The sequence below is a fragment of the Rana temporaria genome, chromosome 1 (genome assembly GCF_905171775.1).
Source record: "Rana temporaria chromosome 1, aRanTem1.1, whole genome shotgun sequence".
Lineage (NCBI taxonomy): Eukaryota > Metazoa > Chordata > Amphibia > Anura > Ranidae > Rana > Rana temporaria.
This window is the reverse complement of record NC_053489.1, coordinates 369,358,577-369,380,667: the sequence shown is the minus strand read 5'-3', so window position 1 is coordinate 369,380,667 and position 22,091 is coordinate 369,358,577. Positions and strand designations below refer to the sequence as shown.

At 46.6% G+C, this 22,091-nt stretch overlaps 1 protein-coding gene across 18 annotated transcripts in view; it reads left to right on the top strand.

Moving 5' to 3' along the window:
* The window catches only part of PTPRS (protein tyrosine phosphatase receptor type S), a 565,376-nt gene that overhangs the window by 417,890 nt on the left and 125,395 nt on the right, over positions 1-22,091 (top strand). For all 18 annotated transcript variants that reach the window (XM_040322493.1, XM_040322436.1, XM_040322492.1 and 15 more), the window contains one exon: positions 13,714-13,889. In XM_040322493.1, the coding sequence (XP_040178427.1) occupies positions 13,714-13,889 (176 nt within the window). The remainder of the gene's footprint in view (positions 1-13,713; positions 13,890-22,091) is intronic.

Here is a 22,091-nt window from a genome sequence, read left to right as displayed (position 1 = left end):
TATTTGAGGTTGGGATCAGGCAGAAGCGTAGTCGATAACAAGCCAAGGGTCGATAACGAGCAGTAGCAAATATGGACGGCAGCAGGGAAGACAGGAGCAAGATACAGGCTGGAGATAGCACAATATTCTGTTTGGTCCAAGGTCTAGCAACCTGTTGTTCATTAGGACGGTGTTTAGGTTTGAAAAACCGAATGGGATGGTGAACCAGGTATACGCCTGGTAATATAACTCCATTTGTCCTACCGTCTTAAAGATATCATCAATTAGCGTGATCCCATTGTGCTAGGTCAACCGGCTTACAGAGGCGGTAGCCTGCTCACTAAGGCGTAGGGCTAGGTGATAGATCCAGAGATCTAAGACCCAGTACTGTGAGGTCCCAAAGGCCCTCTCTATTCCCTTCCTGGAATACTGAATGATTATGGGATCCACCTCTGGAGTGAGCACCACCATATTTGGTAATGGAAGGGTGAGTATTCCACCCTCAACTTGTCCGGTTAGCGTACCGATCGATCTCTGGGTCCAGCATTCGATCTATTGGATCACCTCAGGTAGAGGTGCCCAGTCACCGGAGTGTGGGTGGCCAATCACCTCCTGATCGAAAATGGTACTCCACAAGAGTCCAATAAGGTTTTACCCTGGGACCTAGGGTTGGCGTCGTCATGGAGCGCCATGTGCCCACTGCTCACATAATCATCATCATTATCATCATCATTTTCATCCTCAGACTCAAAGGTGTTAGCCGCCTCGTACTCCGCGGACGACTCTGGAAGAGTCCACGAGGAGTCTGGCTCAGTCCGTCTAGCCGATCGTTGCCTCTGCATGTGCATCTCCCCGAGGCTCGGGGGTCGATTGGAGTCTGGGAAGGCAGTGGGTCGGCAGGCCCGGGAGGGTACTGCCTGGGGCATGTTATTTACTTCCCCTGCCAGGGAGTCCATGGGTCGGCAGTCCTGGGAAGGTACTGCCTGGGGCATGTTATGTACTTCCCCTGCCGGGGAGTCAGAGGGTCGGCAGTCCTGGGATGGTACTGCCTGGGGCATGTTATTTACTTCCCCTGTCGGGGAGTCAATGGGTCGGCAGTCCTGAGAGGGTACGGCCTGGGGCATGTTAATTACTTCCCCTCCCGGGGAGACAGAGGCCACATTAATGTGACGGCGCATACGGGACGCCATGCCCTACTCAGGGGCGTTATATCCTTGCCGGGAGATCCGGACATAGGGGTGCATGTGGGTTGGAACAACCGATGCCCTGGTAGTCTGGACGGACCTACTGACCAGCTCAGGGACCAGTGCAGCACTGAGGTAGGTAGGGCCTTCCAGGGCTGCGTCCACCACTTCAGTGGCACCAGTAGGGAGTAAAGGATCTGTCGCCAGCCACAGGAGAGGAGTCAGCTGTCTGCGGACAGCACGGCCGTGCAGCACAGGAAGATACGGAAGTTATGTACTATAACTTGTATAGTAATTTCTATAATTCATTAATTATTGTTATAATTTATTTATTTATATATATATATATATATATATATATATATATATATATATATATGTATTTATTTATTCATTCAATTATATATAAAGTATAGTTTAATAGTTTATATTTAAAATTTGTTTATTATATATATTTATATATTTATTTATTTATTCAATCATATAGATTGTATAAATTATTTATTTATAGACATTTATGTTCATTGATTTATTTATATTTATTTAATAAGTCAATAATTTATTCATTCGTATAATTATTTAAATTTATTATTTATTTACATGTATTAATATATTCATTATATGTAGAATAGGCTACAGGGGAATAAATTCCCAGAACAAGAACTGATGTTTAATGTGACTGAAGGTGAAGGAGTGACAGAAGCAGGGGAGGGGAGGAATTCCCCACCAGCTAGGTGTGAGTGACAGAAGTTAGATGAGGGGAGATATTCCCCACCACAAGGGGAGCTAGACGTGAGGCTCGGGGCCGTAGTCTCGCGAGACTACGACCTAACGTGATTCGCATAGATCAGTGAGATCTACACAGAGTTCCAACCATACAGCCGCCCGCACCCTGGCGTGGCGGCGATGGGGAGAGACGGCCTAGCACACGGAGGATGGGGTCCCCAGGACAGGTCCGCAGCAATGGCGCCGTCGATTCGCGACAATAGCGCGATTGGTGCAGGGAGATCCTCACCGCCACGCCCCCCTCAGAGATGAGACGCTCTGAGGAGAAGAAGGGAGGTAGGAAAAAAGGTGCCGAGATGTTAAAATGGCGCCGTCCTACCTCCAGTCAGAAAACGAGCAGTGTGCAGAGCGCACCGGGGGGAAACAAAAGAAGCAAAGCAGCGGTATATTGTAAAATAAACAAATAAAGAAGCCCAATGACTGTAAGATGTACACATCAGAGGAAACCGCGTTCTCTACAAAACGGGTGGCACAGATAGCAAAGTGGGAAAAACATACAGCAAAAACTAAACGTTTATCATTTTTAGAAAAATCAGTTGTGCTTCATAAGACAGAAGGTTGATAGAACAACACACAGATGAAGGTCTGAGGGGATCAGAGGGTATATACAGATACAGGTGGAAGTTGAAGGGAATAGCGGAGGAGGGAAAAATCTCTGTAGCTGTAATAAAAGCCGGGGTGGGAGGGGGGGGATCCCCAGCACCCTGTGGAAAGACGATGTGACATTAGGATCTACACAAATTAAAAAAAAAAAAAAGGCTGCTGATAACCAAATAACAAGCAAGCCTACATAAAAATTATAAACATAGAGTAATGTACGTATCTGAGTTCTGGCTATGAGCAGAAAGAAAGAGGAATAGGTTACCTCAGACAGTCCCTTTATATAGGCTACGGTCTGGGAGGGGCTACACTGGCCCAGGGACTGCTGGGAAGGGTAGTTCTTTGAATTTTTTAAGTTACAATAAATGTTTACTGTATTTCTGCTATGGGCATTATTAAAGAAAGATAATGCATAAGATATGAGCCTCCTGACTGATGTATAATTCAGGATTGGGATGTACCAATACTGGTGCAGAAGTAAAAAGAGTTTTTAACTTTCCAAAAGCAGCCTGTGCCTCAGATGACCACACAAAGGGCACCCCTTTCTTTGTTAGCTGGGTAATTGGAGCTATCACCTTAGAGAAGTTCCTTATAAATTTTCTGTAAAAGTTGGCAAACCCGACAAATCGTTGGATTTCCTTAATGTTTCCGGGGGCAGGCCAATCTACCACTGCTTTAATCTTCTCAGGATCCATGCCCACACCATCTGGAGAAATAATATACCCTAAGAACTGGATCTGGGTTTGTTCAAACTCACATTTCTCCAATTTGATGTAAAGTCGATTCTGCCTTAATCTTTCAAAGACAATGCAAACATGCTTGCGGTGCTCTTCCAGGTTATCAGAAAAGATAAGGATGTCATCCAGATAAGCAATGACAAATTGGTCCAACAGATCTCGAAAAACATCATTTATGAAGTGCTGAAAGGTCGCAGGGGCATTGCAGAGACCAAAAGGCATGACCAAGGACTCAAAATGCCCATATCTGGTTCTAAAGGCGGTTTTCCATTCATCTCCTGAACGAATACGGACCAGGTTATATGCCCCCCGTAGGTCAAGTTTTGTAAACACTTTGGCAGAACGAAGTCTTTCCAACATTTCCGAGATCAAGGGGAGTGGATAACGGTTTTTAAATGTGACCTTATTCATGTGCCTGTAATCAATGCATGGACGCAAGGTGGAGTCTCTCTTTTCAACAAAGAATAGAGCTGCTCCTGCAGGAGATGTTGAGTGTCTAATAAAACCCTTTTCTAAATTTTCATCAAGCCACTCCCTGAGCACTTTTAATTCAGGTTCTGAGAGATTAAAAAGGCGGCCAAAAGGTATTTCGGCCCCTGAAAGCAGCTCAATGGGGCAATCGTATGGGCGATGAGGAGGTAATTGATCTGCATTTTTCTTATCACAGACATCCCGGAATGCATGGTATTGTGGAGGCAAGTCGTCATATGACTGGGTAGTTACCACACCAACTTGCCATTCCTTGACCAGCGGAGAACTTGTTTGATAAGATTCCCTACAGTGTTCCTTGCAGTGGGAGGATGTGAAATCTATGGTCCGTGCTCCCCAGTTGATAGAGGGATTGTGAGTGGAGAACCAAGGAATGCCCAAAATTATGGGAAATTTGGGTGATGTGATCAACTGAAAGCTGATGGTCTCACAATGATCCACCTCAAACTGGATTACCAAAGGAACGGTTTTATGGGTAACAGGTCCTGAGGATAAGGGTGAACCATCAACTGTCTCCATCTCAATAGGAGAAGATGTATTTATGGCTTGAATGTTATTGTGGTGGGCAAACTCTATATCCATAAAGTTTCCTCCAGCCCCAGAGTCCAGCATAGCAGAGCAGGGGATTTCACAGCCCTCAGAAATTAGCTTAATGGGGATGACAAAATTAGTTGATAAAGAATTAACCTTATTTGCTTCCTGAATCAAAGGAGAGACGGACTGAGAAATGGAGTTTATTTGTTCAGATACTGTAATATCTGTTGCTGCAATTGTTCTTTTAAATTTATTGGGACAATTAACTGCGTAATGTCCGGAGTCTCCACAATAAAGACATAAGTTCTCTGAACGTCGTCTTTCTTTCTCCTGAGTAGTAATAGATCTTTTAAGAGCATCCACCTGCATAGGTTCAGGAGTGTCAGAATCAGGAGTAAATCTTGAAACCTTAGGAGGATACTGAGTAGTAGAAAAACGCATGCCACCATTACTGCCTAAGATTCCCAGTCTCTCCTTTCTCCTTTCAGTAAGTCTTTGATCAATTCGAATACACAATTTAATAAAAGCCTCAAGGTCGGCAGGACTTTCTACTCTGGCAAGCTCATCTTTTACTTGTTCCGAGAGTCCTTGACGGAACTGACTCTTCTGTGCTGCTGGATTCCAATTGGTATCTGAGATCCAGCGTCGAAATTCAGTTGTGTACTCTGCAACAGAGCGTCTACCCTGCCGTAAATTGTGCAATTTTGCTTCAGCAGTAGCGCAGCGGTTAGGATCATCGAAAACTTGGTTCATCGCAGTCACAAAAGAATCTAAATTATCCAGGACGACATCATCTTTCTCCACATAAGGGGAGGCCCAGGCTAAAGCTTCCTCAGTCAGGAGGTTGATAATAAACAGCACCTTTTTCCTGTCCGAAGTAAATGCAGCAGGTTGCATCTGAAAGTATATGCGACATTGATTAAGGAACCCTCGATAATGGCGGCGGTCTCCGTTAAACTTAAGTGGTAGGGGCATTCGTGTATTAGTATCTACGGCAGCAGTGTCTCGAGCACGAAAGTCACGCAATTGTTTATTTATATCAAGGATTTCCTCTTGTAGTGCTTTCACTTCAATTTGTAACTCAGAACATTTTTCCTGGTAGTTAACAGCAAACGTCTGCAACTCAGCGATTTGCACCCTGAGAGGAGCTACAGCAGCTGCTACAACGGCCTCCATGTTTTGGGCCAGAATATTCTGTCACGGTCTGGAGTCAGGCTCAGAGGCCAGTAGCTATAGCAGCAGAACAGGTCACCCTGGCTGATGACACGGGGACACCTGAGGTGCGGAATCTAAGCGCTAACCGGTATTCACCAGAGCTTCTGAAGGTGAAGATGGATTTTGCTGCGTGTTAGCGCCAGGTCGCGGTCCTCAGGATTGCCCTACCAGGAGGTGAGAAAGCCGGGGTACAATAGCAGATAAGCAGGTAAGGATCAAACAGAAGCATAGTCGATAACAAGCCAAGGGGTCGGTAATGAGTATTTGAGGTTGGGATCAGGCAGAAGCGTAGTCGATAACAAGCCAAGGGTCGATAACGAGCAGTAGCAAATATGGACGGCAGCAGGGAAGACAGGAGCAAGATACAGGCTGGAGATAGCACAATATTCTGGCAAGGAGGAAGTGCAGAGACATGGCTTATATCAGGAAGTTCGTGGGAGGAGCAAGGGGTTCAAGGTTCAAGACAATCAAGACACAAGGCAGGAATGTTCAATGGATCAGATGGGTTTGTCCAGCAGATCAGACAGGGAGCTGTCCAGCATCCCAGATAGCTCAGTGAGAAGGTTCACTGCCAGACACAGCTGAGGTCCCAGGTTCAAATCCAGGTCCTGACACATAGTCCAATATAACCAAAATGTACTTATGCCCCCTAGCAGACTTCACTATTGGACCTACCAAATCCATGGCGATCCTCTCAAAAGGCACCTCAATGATGGGAAGGGGTACTAGCAGGTTACAGAAATGTGGGATAGGTGCCGACATCTGACACACAGGGCAGGAGGAACAATAATTTTCTGTTTCCTTCATGACCCCAGGCCAATCAAATCTCTGCAACACCTCTCTCTCGGTTCTCTCTGTCCCCAGATGACCTCCAAGAATGTGCCCATGGGCCAACTCTAAGGCCTCGTACACACCACCCAACAAGTCCGATGAAAATGGTCCGCGGATGTTTTGGTCTGATGTGTGTACACACCATCAGACCAAAATCAACACAGTGACGTATACGACACCGACGTTTTCTGACGCAGAAGTTCAATGCTTCCACGCATGCGTCGAATCAATTTGACGCATGCGCGGGATTTCGGGCCGCTGGTTATACGTCATAACCAGCGGACATGTCCGATGAGTCATACTGACCATCGGACATGTCCGGCGGACAGCTTTCCATCGGACAAGTTTCTTAGCATGCTAAGAAACTTTTGTCCCCTGGAAACCTGTCCGGTCGGCCGGAAAAATGTCCGCTAGGCCCTACACACGGTCGGACATGTCCGCGGAAACTGGTCCGCGGACCAGTTTCAGCAGACATGTCCGGTCGTGTGTACGAGGCCTCACACCAACTTTCTGTAAGGTTTGGGTACCACAAGTTGCTCAATGGTTTCTTCTGCCCTTTGAGTCACCCGATAGAGTAGGTCCCTTTCCATGATGAAGTACGGGTAAGTGCAGGTCGTACCTGGGTTCACTAACTTGCCATCTATTTTCACTACGTTTTCCCGTGCCTTTATTAGGGTGAGGTCTTTTAACTGTTCGTGGCAAAGTTTTCCCTGTGAACCTCGAGATCAGAAAACTCTACAGACGGCATGTTTTCGTCTGAGAAAGTTGGCTCCTCCCCAGTTTCTTGAGTCTCCCCTGCCAATACCGACAAGGGGAATTCTGGAGAGTCCTCACCACTCTCAGAGGAATTCTGGTTATCAGATTCCTGGTATGTAGAGGCACCAGTGGGGGGCTCAGGATAATCCCATAGTTCCCAGAACTTTTTGAAAATCCATTCCCACAATGGCATCATGTGGTAAGTGAGACACTAACCCCACCGGATGAGAGAGGGTACCTTTTGGAGGTCTCAAAACACACTGTAGTCACAGGATACTCTCGGGTGTCCCCATGCACACAAATAACAGCTACCTTGTTATTCCCAGAGACCTCTGTAGTAACTAACTCAGCCTTTATCAGTGTCACTAGGCTACCTGAATCTAGCAACACAACAACATTTTTACCATTAATACACATTTTGCATAAATGTTTCTCAGTTCCCCGAACAGCAGTGCATGCGACTGTCGCAAACAGCGACTGACGTCTGTCCCTTAGAAAGTCGCATTGCATGGGTTCATCTACAACCGGGCAATTTGCTGCAATGTGTCCCTCGTGCCGGCAGCGGTAGCAAACAATCCTTTTTGCTGCCTCTTGAGGCCTTGACTTCCCAGGCTGTTCTCGCCCAACACTAGGGAGAACCCCCACCCTCTCTCTCTCCACCCTCACCCCTTGGAATCATCTTACCCGCCACTGGGGATGGTCTGGTCTTAGGGGGGAAAGTCTGTGAGTCTCTGAAAGAGGCAGTCAGGTTCTCTGTAGCCAAGTACCTCTCAACAAGATCCACAAACTTATCGGCCGTTTCTGGGCCTCCATGGCTTACCCACCTTTGGATGGGAGTAGGAAGAGCTCTCAAGAAGCGATCCATCACAACACGTTCCACAATCTTTGGAGCGGACAAAGTCTCTGGCTGTAGCCACTTCCTGCTCAGGTGAATGAGATCATACATTTGAGATCTGGGGGGGGGTTTTCCCAGCCGGAAAGTCCAGTTATGCACACACTGAGCCCGGACAGCCAGGGTGACACCCAGCCATGCCAATATTTCAGTTTTTAGCACCACAAATACTTTTGCTTGGTCAGGCTCTAAGTCATAATATGCTTTCTGCGATTCCCCAGTTAACAGAGGGGTCACCAGTCTAGCCCACTGCTCCTTGGGCCATTTTTCCCCTTTCAGCAGTCCTTTCAAATGTGGTCAAAAACACCTCTGGATCATCCTCTCCAGTCATTTTTGTCAGTAAACGACTCACCCCAAAGGATGCAGTATTAGTGGAACCACTTGTCTCACTGGTCTGCGGACGTTGCTGCATTAAAGTCTCCATTTGTTGTAGCCTTTGCTCTTGCTTCTGCAACAGGTCTATGAAGCGGGCCTCAAATTGCTGCTGGGCTTGTTGCTGGGCTTCGAGGCTCTGTCGGTGAGCTTGCTGCAAGGCTCTGTTGGTGGGCTTGCTGCTGGGCTGCGAGGCTCTGTTGGTGGGCTGCGAGGCTCCTTTGCAAACCTGCATTTGTCTGCTGCTGATTGGCATTTGCTAAAGCCAGCTGTTTCAGTATCTCCTCCATGCTGGCCTTTAAAAAAACTGCCACTGGTTCTCTGCCAACTGTGAGGGGTTAGCCCGGCAGCGGGTGTGTGTGACTCCCTGGAAGGGTTCAGCACACAAACAAACACTAGGCACAGCAGACAGTGGTAGGAGGAAAACAAAAAGGTGCGGTTTTATTTAAACTAAATACAAATAAAAATGTGACAGAAAACAAAAGAAATACAAAAATAAATCCTGGTCAACTTGACCTGCTTGCTATAAACATTGGTGTCCCTAACTAACAACTGTGTACAGCCTTGTGCTGCCCCAATCCCTGACTCCCTGCTGTTTAAATCTCTTAGCAAGAAAAAAAGGGGGAAAGAAACAGATAGAGAAGTCAAGCAAAGAGAGGGGTAAAGGAGGAACAAAAGGGGGAGGAGGGAGTGGAGCGCTCCGTTCCGTGGCGGTCCTCCACCAACTGGGAGGTGGGGTGGGCCGGGACGCAACAGGTGAATAGGGAGTTAGACTGTATTCAGCCTGGATTTAAGCTTATCTGAAGTAGAGTAATGCCTCCATATACTCCAGGTGAAGGAGAATTCAGCATGGGTGTCAAGGGACTTGGCCTGCAGCTCCTCCATAAGCATAATGTTGTTCATCTCACATACCTATTCGGCTGGAGTCGGGGGGGGGGGGTGGGGGATTTCCAATGCCTGGAGATCAGTTGTCTGCCAGCGCTCAAACAGAATTTCAGGGAGCCTGGGAGGATGGAAAGGAGGGCCATGAAGGGGGAAGGAGCAAGTGGTTTGTCATAGAGGTCCGAATACATCTGAAAAATTGAGTTCCAGAAAGGGCGAATTAAATCACACTCCCACCAGATATGACAGTATGTACCTGTGGCATGGTCACATCTCCAGCAAGAGTCAGGAGCGGACGGGAACATGACCCTGAGGGTGACTGGAACACGGTACCACCTAGACAATACTTTATAATTCTTTTCTTGAGCATAGCTCGAGAGAGGACTTGTGGGTGTAGAAAAAGGCTTTGCGCCAATCCGCCTCGCTAAAGTCTCTACCAAGGTCCTCCGACCAAGCTGCAGTAAACCTGGGAAGGGAGTGGTGAGTGTGTTCCAAGATCAGCTTGTAAATCTGGGAGAGAGTGTGTCGCGGTGTATCCGGGAGCGAGCAAAGTTGCTCGAAGCCCGTCAGGGGTCTATGAACCTGGCCAGTGTCGCAAAGTGACTTGCAGTAGGTTGACAGATGTAGCCGAGTGAGCCAGGTTAACCGGGAGGGTGTGGAAGGCGTGGGTGTGGCGAAGGTCCCGGAGGACGCATTTACAAAGCGGCATGCGGTGGGCCAAGAAGCTCTGTCATAGTCGTCTATGGTTTGGGTCGACCTACTCTCCGGGAGGGCAGGATTGTCAAACAGCGGGGTTAGGGGCCCCCGGATCAGTGGAGAGAGCGCATACCTCCCTCTTTTGGTACCAAATGGTCAGGGCATCTTTAGTCAGAGGGGACATCCCCGAAAGGGACCGGTATGTCTTAGCGTAACCCCATAGCAGAGCCCGAATGTCTACAGGGGACAAATCCTGCTCTATCGAGGTGGAGACTTTGCGTGGTGGGCGAGGGAACCACTCCAGGATTCGAGAAAGTACCGCCGAAGTGTGATATAGCTCAAAATCAGGGAGGCCCGTACCTCCGTTAGTGACGGGAGAGCATAGGAGTTTATGTTTTAATCTTGGGCGGTTTCCCCGCCAGACAAACCGGACAGCCATCGAGCGAAGCGAGCGGAAAAAAGCAGATGGGAGAGCTATCGTGAGCGCCTGGAATACTGTAGATACAGTGCCTTGGGTAAAACATCCATTTTCAACACGTTCATGCGTCCAAACCACAAGATCGGTAGGTCCAAGCGGTCCTCCGTGAGGCGTCTGAGCTTAGTTAATAGCGGGCCATAATTCAACGCATAAACCTCCGACAGCTGTGCGGGGATGGCGGTTCCCAGGTAGGAGATAGACTTCTCCCGCCATTGGAACGAAAAGTTCGATTTAAGGGTGTTAAGGGTCTGTTGCGGTAAGGATACGTTCAGGGCCTCTGTTTTAGATAAGTTTAGCTTATAATTACTGAGTCTGCCGAACCTAGCGAGCTCCTGCAGAATGGACGGGATGCTAATGTGGGGTTGGGTGGGTGAAGGAATTTAAATACCTTGGCATAATAATATCCAGACAAGTTGAGGATTTCCGGGCACTGAATTTAGACCCGGTGATACAGGAACTTGGGAGGAAACTAAAGATTTGGATAACATTACCACTGTCCTTGTTAGGACGTATACATTTGGTAAAGATGAAGGTTCTTCCTAAGTTCCTGTATATTTTTAGGAACTCCCCACAAATGGTTACCTAAAAGCTTTTTTGTACAACTACATGGAATGCTTTCTACATTCATATGGGCAAATAAATCAGTTAGAAATAAATTAAGTACTCTTATGAGACCGGCAGAACAGGGGGGGTTGGATTCTCCAGATATTCACAAGTATTATTTAGCTACACAGCTGGTGACGGTGGGGTGATGGTTGAACCCTGACGGGTTCGATTCCGCTACTATGTTAGAAGCAGCAGTGGTCCAATCAGTAGAAGCACTGCAGGGACTATTATATAGGGGGTTAAAATCAAGGGCGAGAATTAACCCTTTTAATGAGAACAACAGTTAAAAAATGGAAAGCGGCTATGGTAAATGAGGGATACTCGAAAACCAATCTATCCCCAAATACCCCACTATGGAGAAATCCTGAACTACCGCACCTGGACTCTATTCAGGACCCAGGTGCTTGGACTAAATATGGGGTAAAAAAGTTACCTGAAATAATACAGGGGGAAAGGTTTTCCTCATTTACAGAAATGAGGGAGCTCTGGAACATCCCGGAGAGTTATTTTTTCAGATACAGGCAACTTATTAATGCGTTATTTTCCCAGTTTCCTGGGGGAACTCCGCAAATAATGGAAGTAGGCCTGGAACAAATAATAAAAAGTGGAAAAGGGTCAACTTCAACTTTGTATAAGTATCTATTGAGAGATACATTATTAGATACAAGTAAATTAAGTGAACATTGGAGAAGGGATGTTCCAAATTTGGTGGAGAAGAACTGGGAGGAAGTATGGAGGTCTCCATTTCAGATATTGGTATCACTTCGACAAATGAATACAATTTAAAATAATTCATAGGAGTCATTATACACCATATAACCTATATAAGATCTCCCCATCAAACCCTCAGAACTGTTGGAGATGCGCAGATATCCCAGGAAATGTTATGCACATATTTTGGTTATGCCCAAAGATAGTTGTATTCTGGAGGGAAGTCCTAAGAATAATCGCCACAGTAACATCAATAACCTTGGAACAGAAGGCAGAGATCTGCCTATTGGGATTGGTAGGGAAGAAGATTGTTCCGACAGGAAGGAGAATACAGGTGGGCCTATTATTGTTTTACGCTAGGAAAATGATAGTCCTAAATTGGAAAAAGGCAGAAGCCCCTTCAGTAGCACACTGGAAAAACCTTGTAAATGATAATTTGCCACTATATAGGGAGACGTACTGCAATAGAGAGAGAAATACGAGAGAGTATGGGCAAGTTGGATAGAAAACCCTATGACAGCTTCAGGATAAATAGGGTAGAAGGGGAGGTTAAACACACCATTAAAGGAAGGGAAGGAAATGAATGCAAAGAAGGTAATTGTGTTAGATGAAATGAATGTTAGTGGAATTGTTAGGAGGCTCAAGAAAGAGCAGATGTTATTGTAAAAGGTGAAATGTGTTTGTATATGTATGTTTTGATTTTTTTGTATGGAAAATGGAAAATTAATAAAGAGATTTATAAAAAAAAAGTAAAAGTCGGCTTGTCTCCAGCATAAACAAAAAGTCTGTTTTTCTTCAGCACAGCAATGAATCAAAGCAAAGGCACATACAGTTTTAGGCAGGTCTTCACCCCCAGAACTTCCATTCCTTGCTGACCCTTTATCAGCTTCTCAGAGATACACAGCTTCTTCAGACAGGTGCACTCCCATACTCCTCCACACCCTCTATCAGCACTTCCTGTCTTTTAAGCTGTTTTCCTGGAAGTTCTTAACCCCCTGTGTGCTTGACTGCCAGTGGTCAGGATAGGAAGCTCTTTCCCTCCCGAACGTCACTTTAGAGCCTCCGAAATTCCGGGCCCCAAATGACACTTTAACAAGGACAGAGAGGACTGTAGGCCAGTCCTCTCTGGATCAACTTTTATTGCCCGGCATTTCTCACCGCCTCTGGGTGACCTCCTGAACCCTACACCATTGCCTTAAAGGGACCACACTCCAAATATTGGCGCGACATAGCTTCCGTCCAGGACCGATCCCTGGCGCTCCGGAACAAATATATATATATATATATATATATATATATATATATATATATATATATATATATATTAGACCCTTGACGAGTCCATGTGATAACCGCAACATCTGATAAAAGTCCTATTAAAGTGCAAATGTGCTATAGTGCAAAACTCATAAATTAGGAGTTATCAGCCCAGACAACAAATGAAAAAGTCCTCCGAAAGTGCACAAGCAACAGTCTTTCCACTAAAGCCTGTGAATGAAGGTAATCCTGGTGTTAAAATGTACTGTCACCACTAGAGGGCTGTGATTCCACCACCTGGGGGAGGGGTAGGTACTCTTACCATGAGATGTGGACTCATCCACCGACAAGTGGTGAGTCGTAACAGCAAAGGTATAGACGTCCGTAGGTGTAATTCCGACCTCCTCACATTTTAAATTCCCATAGACTTGTATTGAAATGCCAAACCTATTTGAAATGAAAAAAATCCCATTGCCTTAGGCCCAAGAGGATCGGGCTTGTTTAAAAAGACAGTACATTTTTTACTATACTTTACTGTAACTGATGACTGTACCTTACAAAGTTGTTGCATTTTGCCTGGTTAAATAATACTGATCGTCTTGTAAAATCATAACCCTGTATTTCATATAGCAAAAGTTGATTGTATTTTTTTTTTTTTTAATCTTGCTTTCGTCCTCTAGTAATACATAATGGTGTTGTTTTTTGCAGGAATTCTTGGCAGTGACTACGTCAATGCAAACTATATTGATGGGTACCGAAAACAAAATGCATACATAGCTACACAAGGTCCTCTACCAGACACCTTTGGAGACTTCTGGCGGATGGTATGGGAGCAGCGTTCTGCCACTATAGTGATGATGACACGACTAGAGGAAAAGTCTCGGGTGAGAATTTTTGCATGTTTTTTTTCCAAAAGGCAGGTACATTTTATAAACTCCAGTTGTATCCATTTCCCTTTTATCCCTTTCTATCTTTTTCTTCATCCCCTATTGCAAAAATAAACCTTAGAACAGATGATAATTGGATTCTAAAGCTGAGGCCTAGTGGGCTGGACAGCATTACTTTTTCACAGGAGCTGCCTTACTGCTTAAGTTTGTATTTTTTTCATAGGACTCAAAAGAGCCTCTCTGTAGAACTGACTTTCTTCTAAACCTCTACAGCAAAACATTTGTAACCCTCTACTCCAGGGGAGGGCTGGCAGCCTTAGGCCTGGGGGGCAAGTCCAGTCAAGTGGCCCATAGAGTGTGGAAAAGTGATGGATTGAGGAAAACAGTCTAAGATTTTTCATGATCACAAGAGTCCGCACAGAGGCCCCCCTTACATCAGCGTCCGCACAGAGGCCCCCCTTACATCAGCGTCCGCACAGACCCCATATACATCAGATCTGATGTAAGGGGTGTTCTGGGAAACTTGATTTAAGGATGCATGCTGTGGAATATTGTATAAAGAGGGTCTCTGCTCACCAAAGCCTGCCCCCCCTCCCCTTTAACAAAGTCCACAGAGCACCCCTTTTTATACACTGGGAGGCAGGAGAGACTAGAGAGGGTGAGCTTACCAGGATGGAGGCTGAGGCGCAGGCAGGCTGTCTGATGCTTTTTTTGAGTTCAAACTCCCTGTCCAGTAGCCGCACATGCCCGGGGAGTGTGAGCAGGGCAGACTCAGAAGGCGGAGGAGCAGATGAGCTCTATCTCTCCTCGTGTCTGTGCAGAGAGAGAAGGGGATGTCAGCGCTGGTGTGCGCTGAGGCTGAGCTATGTGTGAGATGAGACATAGCTCAGCTCTGCAGCCATCTACCTTGGAGCTGACACAGACACAAGTGCACAGTGGGAGGTGAGCAGCGGCCGTGACCTGTGTTAACAGAGCTCCAGCAGGCATATTCCTGCTCTGCAAAAACAGCATTTGGTAGTGGCGGCCGGTGGCTGTGCATAGTGTCACCAGCCATGGGGGAGATTTACACCCTGCCCCCCCGCCAGCCCTCCCCTGCTCTACTCTACTCTACAGCAAAACATGCATAACTACGTACCAAAACCAAGCATTTTTTACGCTTGATTTTCAGAAATACTCATCATATTTAGGAGTTCTTTAATATGCTCATGTGCATGAGGTCTTATTATTATTATTATACAGGATTTATATAGCGCCAACAGTTTACGCAGCGCTTTACAACATCAGGGAAGACATTACAGTTACAATACAATTTAATACAGGAATGATCAGAGGGCCCTGCTCGTTAGAGCTTACAATCTAGAAGGGAGGGTGAAGTAGAACAGAGGGTAGTAGATGTGGGGGGTGATCAGGTGGGCAAAGTTAAAATACAGTTGTTAGATGTGGGTAGGATAGGCTTCTCTGAAGAGGAGGGTTTTCAGGGATCCTCGAAAAGCAGAAAGAGAAGGAGATAGACGGATAGTTTGGGGTAAGGAGTTCCATAGGCTTGGAGAGGCTCTGGAAAAGTCCTGTAGACGAGCATGGGAAGAGGTGATGAGAGAGCTAGAGAGCAGGAGGTCTTGAGAAGAACGAAGAGAGCGATTAGGTTGGTATTTGGAGACTAGGTCAGTGATGTAGCAGGGGGCAGAATTGTGGATGGCTTTGTAGGTCGTAGTTAGTATTTTGAATTTAATTCGTTGGGCGAGCGGAAGCCAGTGGAGGGATTGACAGAGAGGAGTAGCAGAGACAGAGCGGTTGGTAAGGTGGATAAGTCTGGCCGCAGCATTCATGATGGATTGAAGGGGGGTTAGAGTATGCAGCGGTAAGCCAATGAGAAGGGAATTGCAGTAATCAAGGCGAGAGATGACCAGGGAGTGAATTAAGAGCTTTGTGGCGTCATTGGTTAGAAAGGGGCGTATTTTGGAGATGTTGCGGAGGTTGAGGCGGCAAGATTTGGACAGTGATTGAACGTGAGGCTTAAAGGAGAGTTCAGAGTCCAGGACTACACCTAGGACCTTGGCATGTGGGGATGGGCTGATAGTTGTGCCATCAATTTTGACAGAGAGGTCAGGGGAAGAGGCACGTGGGGGAGGAAAAATGATAAGTTCGGTTTTGGATAGGTTGAGTTTGAGGAAGTGACGTGACATCCAAAGTGATATATCTGATAGTAAATTAATGATACGCGAGGAAAATGAAGGAGTGAGCTGAGGGGCAGAGAAATAGATTTGAGTGTCATCAGCGTAGAGGTGGTATTGGAAGCCGTGGGAGGCTATCAGCTGACCCAGGGAGGAGGTGTAGATTGAAAATAGGAGGGGACCAAGAACAGAACCTTGGGGGACCCCAACAGAGAATGGAAGAGGAGAGGAGGAAGTAGAGTTGTAAGTAACGCTGAAGGTGCGGTTGCATAAGTAGGTAGAGAACCAGCGAAGAGTAAAGTCACAGAGACCAAAGGTGTGGAGTTTTTTGAGGAGGAGTGGGTGGTCAACCGTATCGAAGGCGGCAGAGAGGTCCAGGAGTAGAAGCACAGAATAGTGTCCTTTAGTTTTGGCCGTTAGTATATCGTTTGTTAGTTTTAGGAGAGCAGTTTCAGTGGAATGTTGAGGACGAAATCCAGACTGAAGGGGATCCAGAAGGTTATTGTCAGCAAGGTGGACACTCAGTCGGTTGTAGACTAGACCTTCAAGGAGTTTGGATAAAAAGGGGAGCAAGGAGATGGGGCGTAGGTTGTCAAGATTGGATGGGTCCAGTGAGGGCTTTTTAAGTATGGGGCTGACGAGTGCATGTTTCAAAGAGTTAGGGAAGATGCCAGAAGAGAGGGAGAGATTGAAGATGTGGGTAAGAGAGTGTAGAATAGAGCAAGAGGGTGAACGTAGCATTTGTGAGGGAACAGGATCCAGAGCGCAGGTGGTAAGATGGACATTGGTTAGTAATTTAGCGACCTCCTCTGTAGCGGTGGAATGATAGATAGAGATATATATATATATATATATATATATATATATATATATATATATATATATATATATATATATATATATATATATATTTATATATTTATATACACACACACACACACACAGTATGTTTATACATATTTGTATATAGCTTGGACAACAAGTAGTTTTCCCAGGATCATGGCTACAGCAGCACTTATACTCCACTACACTTTCATAGAGTCAGCGATCGACTTTCCTATAAAAGTGATCAAGCGGCTTTACAGCTGTTCCATAAGGGAGCCCAGGACTGCTGTAAGTGGTCAAGTTGGCTGCCTACAGAGAAGATGGCGAAACATTTGTTCTCCGATCTCCTCTGGGAAGTATCTGTGTTTGATAGATCCCTGGTGTTTCAAAAAAGGGTATCTGTCACTGCCCAAAGCTTCTTCACCCCTTATGATGGCAACAAAGATAAATAAAAATAAAAAAGTATTAAAGTGTGCATGTCAGGAGAGTACTTACCGAGGCCGAGAGCGGTTCACCCTTGCGACTAGGCGCACTCTGCCCCCTGGAGTTGAGACAGGGAAAGGATGGCACGAAGAGGCACAGGCTACCACGGAAGGAAGACTTGCTTAGAGGTCCTCTGTAGAGAAGGGCAGCTGTGGGATGACTGGGGGTTGCAGGACAAGAGTTCCACAGAAAGTCCAGAACAGACCAAGGCTCAAACACAGGAGGCCAAAGGTTTCGGGTACAGCCCGAGGGTCAAGGACTGAAGACAAGAAGCAGATCCGGGTCACAGGCTGAGGGTCAAACACTGGAGACAAGGCAGAGTCCGTAGGCAAGCCAGAGGTCGGTGCAGGAGAAGAGTAGAATGGTCAAGGTCAATCCGGTTCACAACAGGTAATCAGATACAGGAAGCTGAAGACAAACCAGCAAATTCCTCTGAGCACTTGCTCAGCCTTTATAGGCAGCCAGGAAGTCATGTGATGTGTGCACTAAGCAGCTGACAGCTTCTCACTCTCAACTTTGCTGCCATCTAGTGTTCAATGTATGCTTCTCTGACAGTACATAAATGTAAATAAAAATAATTGGCAGTGATAAAGTACCCTAACATGTCATGCTTTAAAATTGCGCACCCTCGTGGAATGGCGACAACGTTTGGTACTTAAAAATCTCCATAGGCGATGCTTTAAAAATGTCTACAGGTTACCAGTTTAGAGTTACAGGGGAGGTCTAGTGCTAGAATTATTATTCTTGCTCTAACGATCGTGGCGATATCTCACATGTGTGGTTTAAACACCTTTACATATGTGGGCGTGACTTATGTATGCGTTCGCTTCTGTGCGCAAGCACAGAAGGACGGGGCACAGTAAAAAATGATTTTTTTTTTATTTTACTTTATATTTTTGCACTGTCCCTTTAAAAAAAAGTTTTTGACCACTTTTATTCCCATTACAAAGGAATGTAAACATCTCTTGTAATAGAAAAAAGCAGGACAGGGCCTCTTTAAAATGAGATCTGGGGTCAAAAAGACCTCATATCTCACATTTACACTTAAAAGCAATAAAAAAATAAAAAGTATTTTTTCTTCAAGAAAAAAAAATATCTTAAGGCTGGAGGGCAGAAGTGACGTTTAACGTAGCTTCGGTCCTCCAACTGCTATCTTGCCCTCACTCAACTCCCTGTCCATCAGGCTTCCAGCGCTACTGACGGCTCTGGTGAGCTGCAAAAATGACCAGGAAACAGCGGGAGGCGACACCTCTCCTGCCGCCCATAAAAGTGATCTCATGGTGAATCCTCCACTGGGGCCATTTTTATGTTAAAAAAACGGACCGCCCGCTGTGTAAAAATATACTGGGGTTATGGCAGCTATCTGCTGCCACAACAGTATATAATATCAGTGTAGAGACGTATATACACAGTGGGTGGCCTGGAAGTGGTTAAAAAAATATTTCTTTATCGTTACATCACGGGACACAGAGCGGCATTCATTACTATATGGGTTATATGGAGTACCTTCAGGTGTAGACACTGGCAATCTTCAAACAGGAAATGCCCCTCCCTATATAACCCCCTCCCATAGGAGGAGTACCTCAGTTTTTACGCCAGTGTCTTAGGTGTTAGTCATGGTTTAGCTTGCCTCCGCATCCTTGGGATTAGGTGAGCTACCGGTTCTGTCCAAAAAAGCCTGCGCGCTAAAGTGGTCAGTAACCGGACCCCAAACCCTTGGGGTATAGCCCATAATGCTTTCTTTTTAAGAGAGCTGGACCCTGGGCCCAGAACTTAGAAAACCTTTGGGGCGCCTAATGTTTTCTGTTTGCCAGGGTGCTGTATGGGCCCAGGACAGTGGATCCTTCATGGAAGAAGAAGGTTCCCAGGGCCTGAAGGTCTAGACATCCCCACGGAGATGGGGGAAGATTGGACCTCTTGCTTGGCAAAGTCCTGCGGCATGGAGCAGGTAAGTAAGGGGAAAAACCTGCGGAGCTTGGCTCTTAGCAAGTTTTTTCTGGGAGGTCACAGGGGACATGCCTAAGGTTATGCATTGCATCTGGCAAACCAGTCACATATCATGAAGATAGGATGGCTCTATATGTTATATTTCCCCATAAAAAGTGACCTCCCTGGTAGTGTTGGAAAAGCTGTGAGTGGGGCCTTTTATGTACAAGTGTATGTGTGTGTCAGAGAGCTATGCTTACCTGCAAGCCTCCAGGCGATGCTCTATCCAGTCCTCTCCCTCATGCCTGCAAGGCAGGCAAAACGCTGACCTCCTCGTGTGTTCCAGGCCTGCGGCTGCAGGAACAGAGAGGCCCTTCCTCCCAACCCCCCCCCCCGTCGGCGGGCGCGCGCGCGGTGCGCGTGCACGTGTTATAGACGCATTTGGCGCCGTTTTAGCTGGGGGGGAAGGGCGGGTCAGTGGTTTAAAGGAAGGGGCGGCCCTTCCTTAGATGCCACAGCTCATTCATTTCTCTGGCTTAAGGGAGGAAGGACTGGAGTGAAGCACGGGGCGCTGAGGACACACAGTGGCCAGAAAGAATACTACAGTCTTCAGAAGATTGTGGTTTAGCCTAGGAATAGGCTGGTTTTCTTTTCCATCTCATAGTCTTTTCTTTGGCAATACTACTCAGGGGGATAGAATGTTTTTTCTTGCCTAGATTGAAAAAAAAAAAAAAAAAAAAAAGAAGAAAAGTTTTTCTTTGAAAAAAAAAAAAAAAAAAGTGTCATCTAGGGTAGAGGAAACATTTTTTATTCCCCAAACAGGTGTTTGGGCATTTAACTATTATAAGTCCCAGGTACCAATAAGTAGCAGGTGTACCTCTGTATTGTACCATGGCATCAAGATCAGAGGGTACAAAAGGTGGGGATTCCCCCGCAGAATCTGAGGTCTCGGATAGAGCTATGCCGCTGCTTTCCCCACAGGGAGCCTTTGGGCCATCGGGGTCTGGGGCTAGAGCTGACGCGAGTCAACCCAACCCTAAGGTGGTCACGGAGGAGGTGTTACTCGCCTCTTTAAATGAGATGCGGAGAAGCATGGGAGAAATGATAGCCGCAGCCATGCGGGGTAGTAAGCGGAATAGATCTCCGTCACCCGTGCGCGGACCCTCGGAAGAGGAGGTCCTTTCCTCTGGGGAATTGGACCTCTTGGACAGAGACCAAGTAGGTTCAGGGATCGAAGATCCGGATACAGAGGAGTCTGGGGCAGTCTCCCTGAGGGAGAGCTGGTGGATTCAGGGCTTGACGGACTTGGTCCATAAGGCATTCAACCTGCCTGTACCAGATCTCCAGGTATCGACGGTTTCAGCTTTGGGCTCACTGAGGGCGCCTCAAAGCAGTGCTGTGTTTCCGATCCATCCTCTATTGGAGGAAGTCTTATTCCAAGAGTGGAACAAACCAGACAAGGTTTTCTTTCCACCTAAGAAATTTTCTGTCTTATATCCTATGGAAGAAAAGTTTTCCAAGAGATGGGCTTCTCCTGCAGTAGACGCAGCCATCTCATGTGTTAACAAATCGTTAACATGTCCTGTAGAAAACGTACAGGTTTTCAAAGATCCAGTTGATAGACGCTTGGAAGCCCTACTTAAGAACTCCTTCACTTCTGCAGGGGCAGTAGTACAGCCAGCCGTGGCTGCGATTGGAGTCGCTCAAGCTTTATCGGATCAATTTAAGCAAATGCTTGAACTTATTCCTGCCGAGCAGGCAGAAGAATTTTCGGATGTCCCTAAGGCCATATGTTTTACGGTAGACGCAATCAAGGATTCTATCCAACAAGCGTCACGTTTATCATTATCCCTTATCCATATGAGAAGACTCTTATGGTTAAAAAGCTGGGAGGCTGAGCCCCCATGCAAGAAGCTCCTGGCAGGGTTTCCCTTCCATGGAGGACGGCTCTTCGGAGAGGACTTAGATAAATACATTCAGACCATTTCAAGCGGCAAGAGTACTCTCTTGCCAACTAAGAAGAGGGTTCAGGGACCTGCGTTTAAACGACAGTCCTCCCCTGGGCAGGGGCCCTCTAATACCAAGCAGTATCGACGGCCTCCTGCAAGAACAAACTTCGGCTTCAACAGCAGATCACAAGGACAGGCTGTTAGGGGCAAGAGGCAGTGGTTTCGCAAGCCAGCAAAACCAGCCCCCAAGTCTACCTCATGAAGGGGCGCCCCCACCCACGAAGGTGGGGGGAAGGCTGCGACTCTTTTCGGAGATTTGGGAAGCCAGCATTCCCGACGAGTGGGTACGGTCTTCCGTGGCCACAGGCTACAAGCTAGAATTCCTAAGGTTTCCTCCTCCTCATTTCCAGGAGTCGAGGATTCCAAACGATCTGGAGAAAGGAGCCGCATTAAGGTCGGCTCTAGATCGTCTACTTTCCCAGGAAGTAATAGTAGAGGTACCAGTCCTGGAACAGGGGCTGGGTTTCTACTCCAACCTATTCATCATCCTAAAGCCCAATGGAGATGTCAGGCCAATTTTGGACCTAAAGATGGTAAATGCATACTTAAAAGTCCGCTCATTTCGGATGGAATCCGTGCGGTCAGCAGCTGCCACACTCCAAAAAGACGACTTCATGGCGTCCATAGACATAAAGGATGCCTACCTTCATGTTCCAATTTATCAGCCACATCAAAGATATCTACGCTTTATGGTGGCTTCGCGTCATTTCCAATTCGTGGCGCTTCCCTTCGGGTTGGCTACGGCCCCCCGGGTGTTCACGAAGGTCCTAGCTCCAATCCTAGCC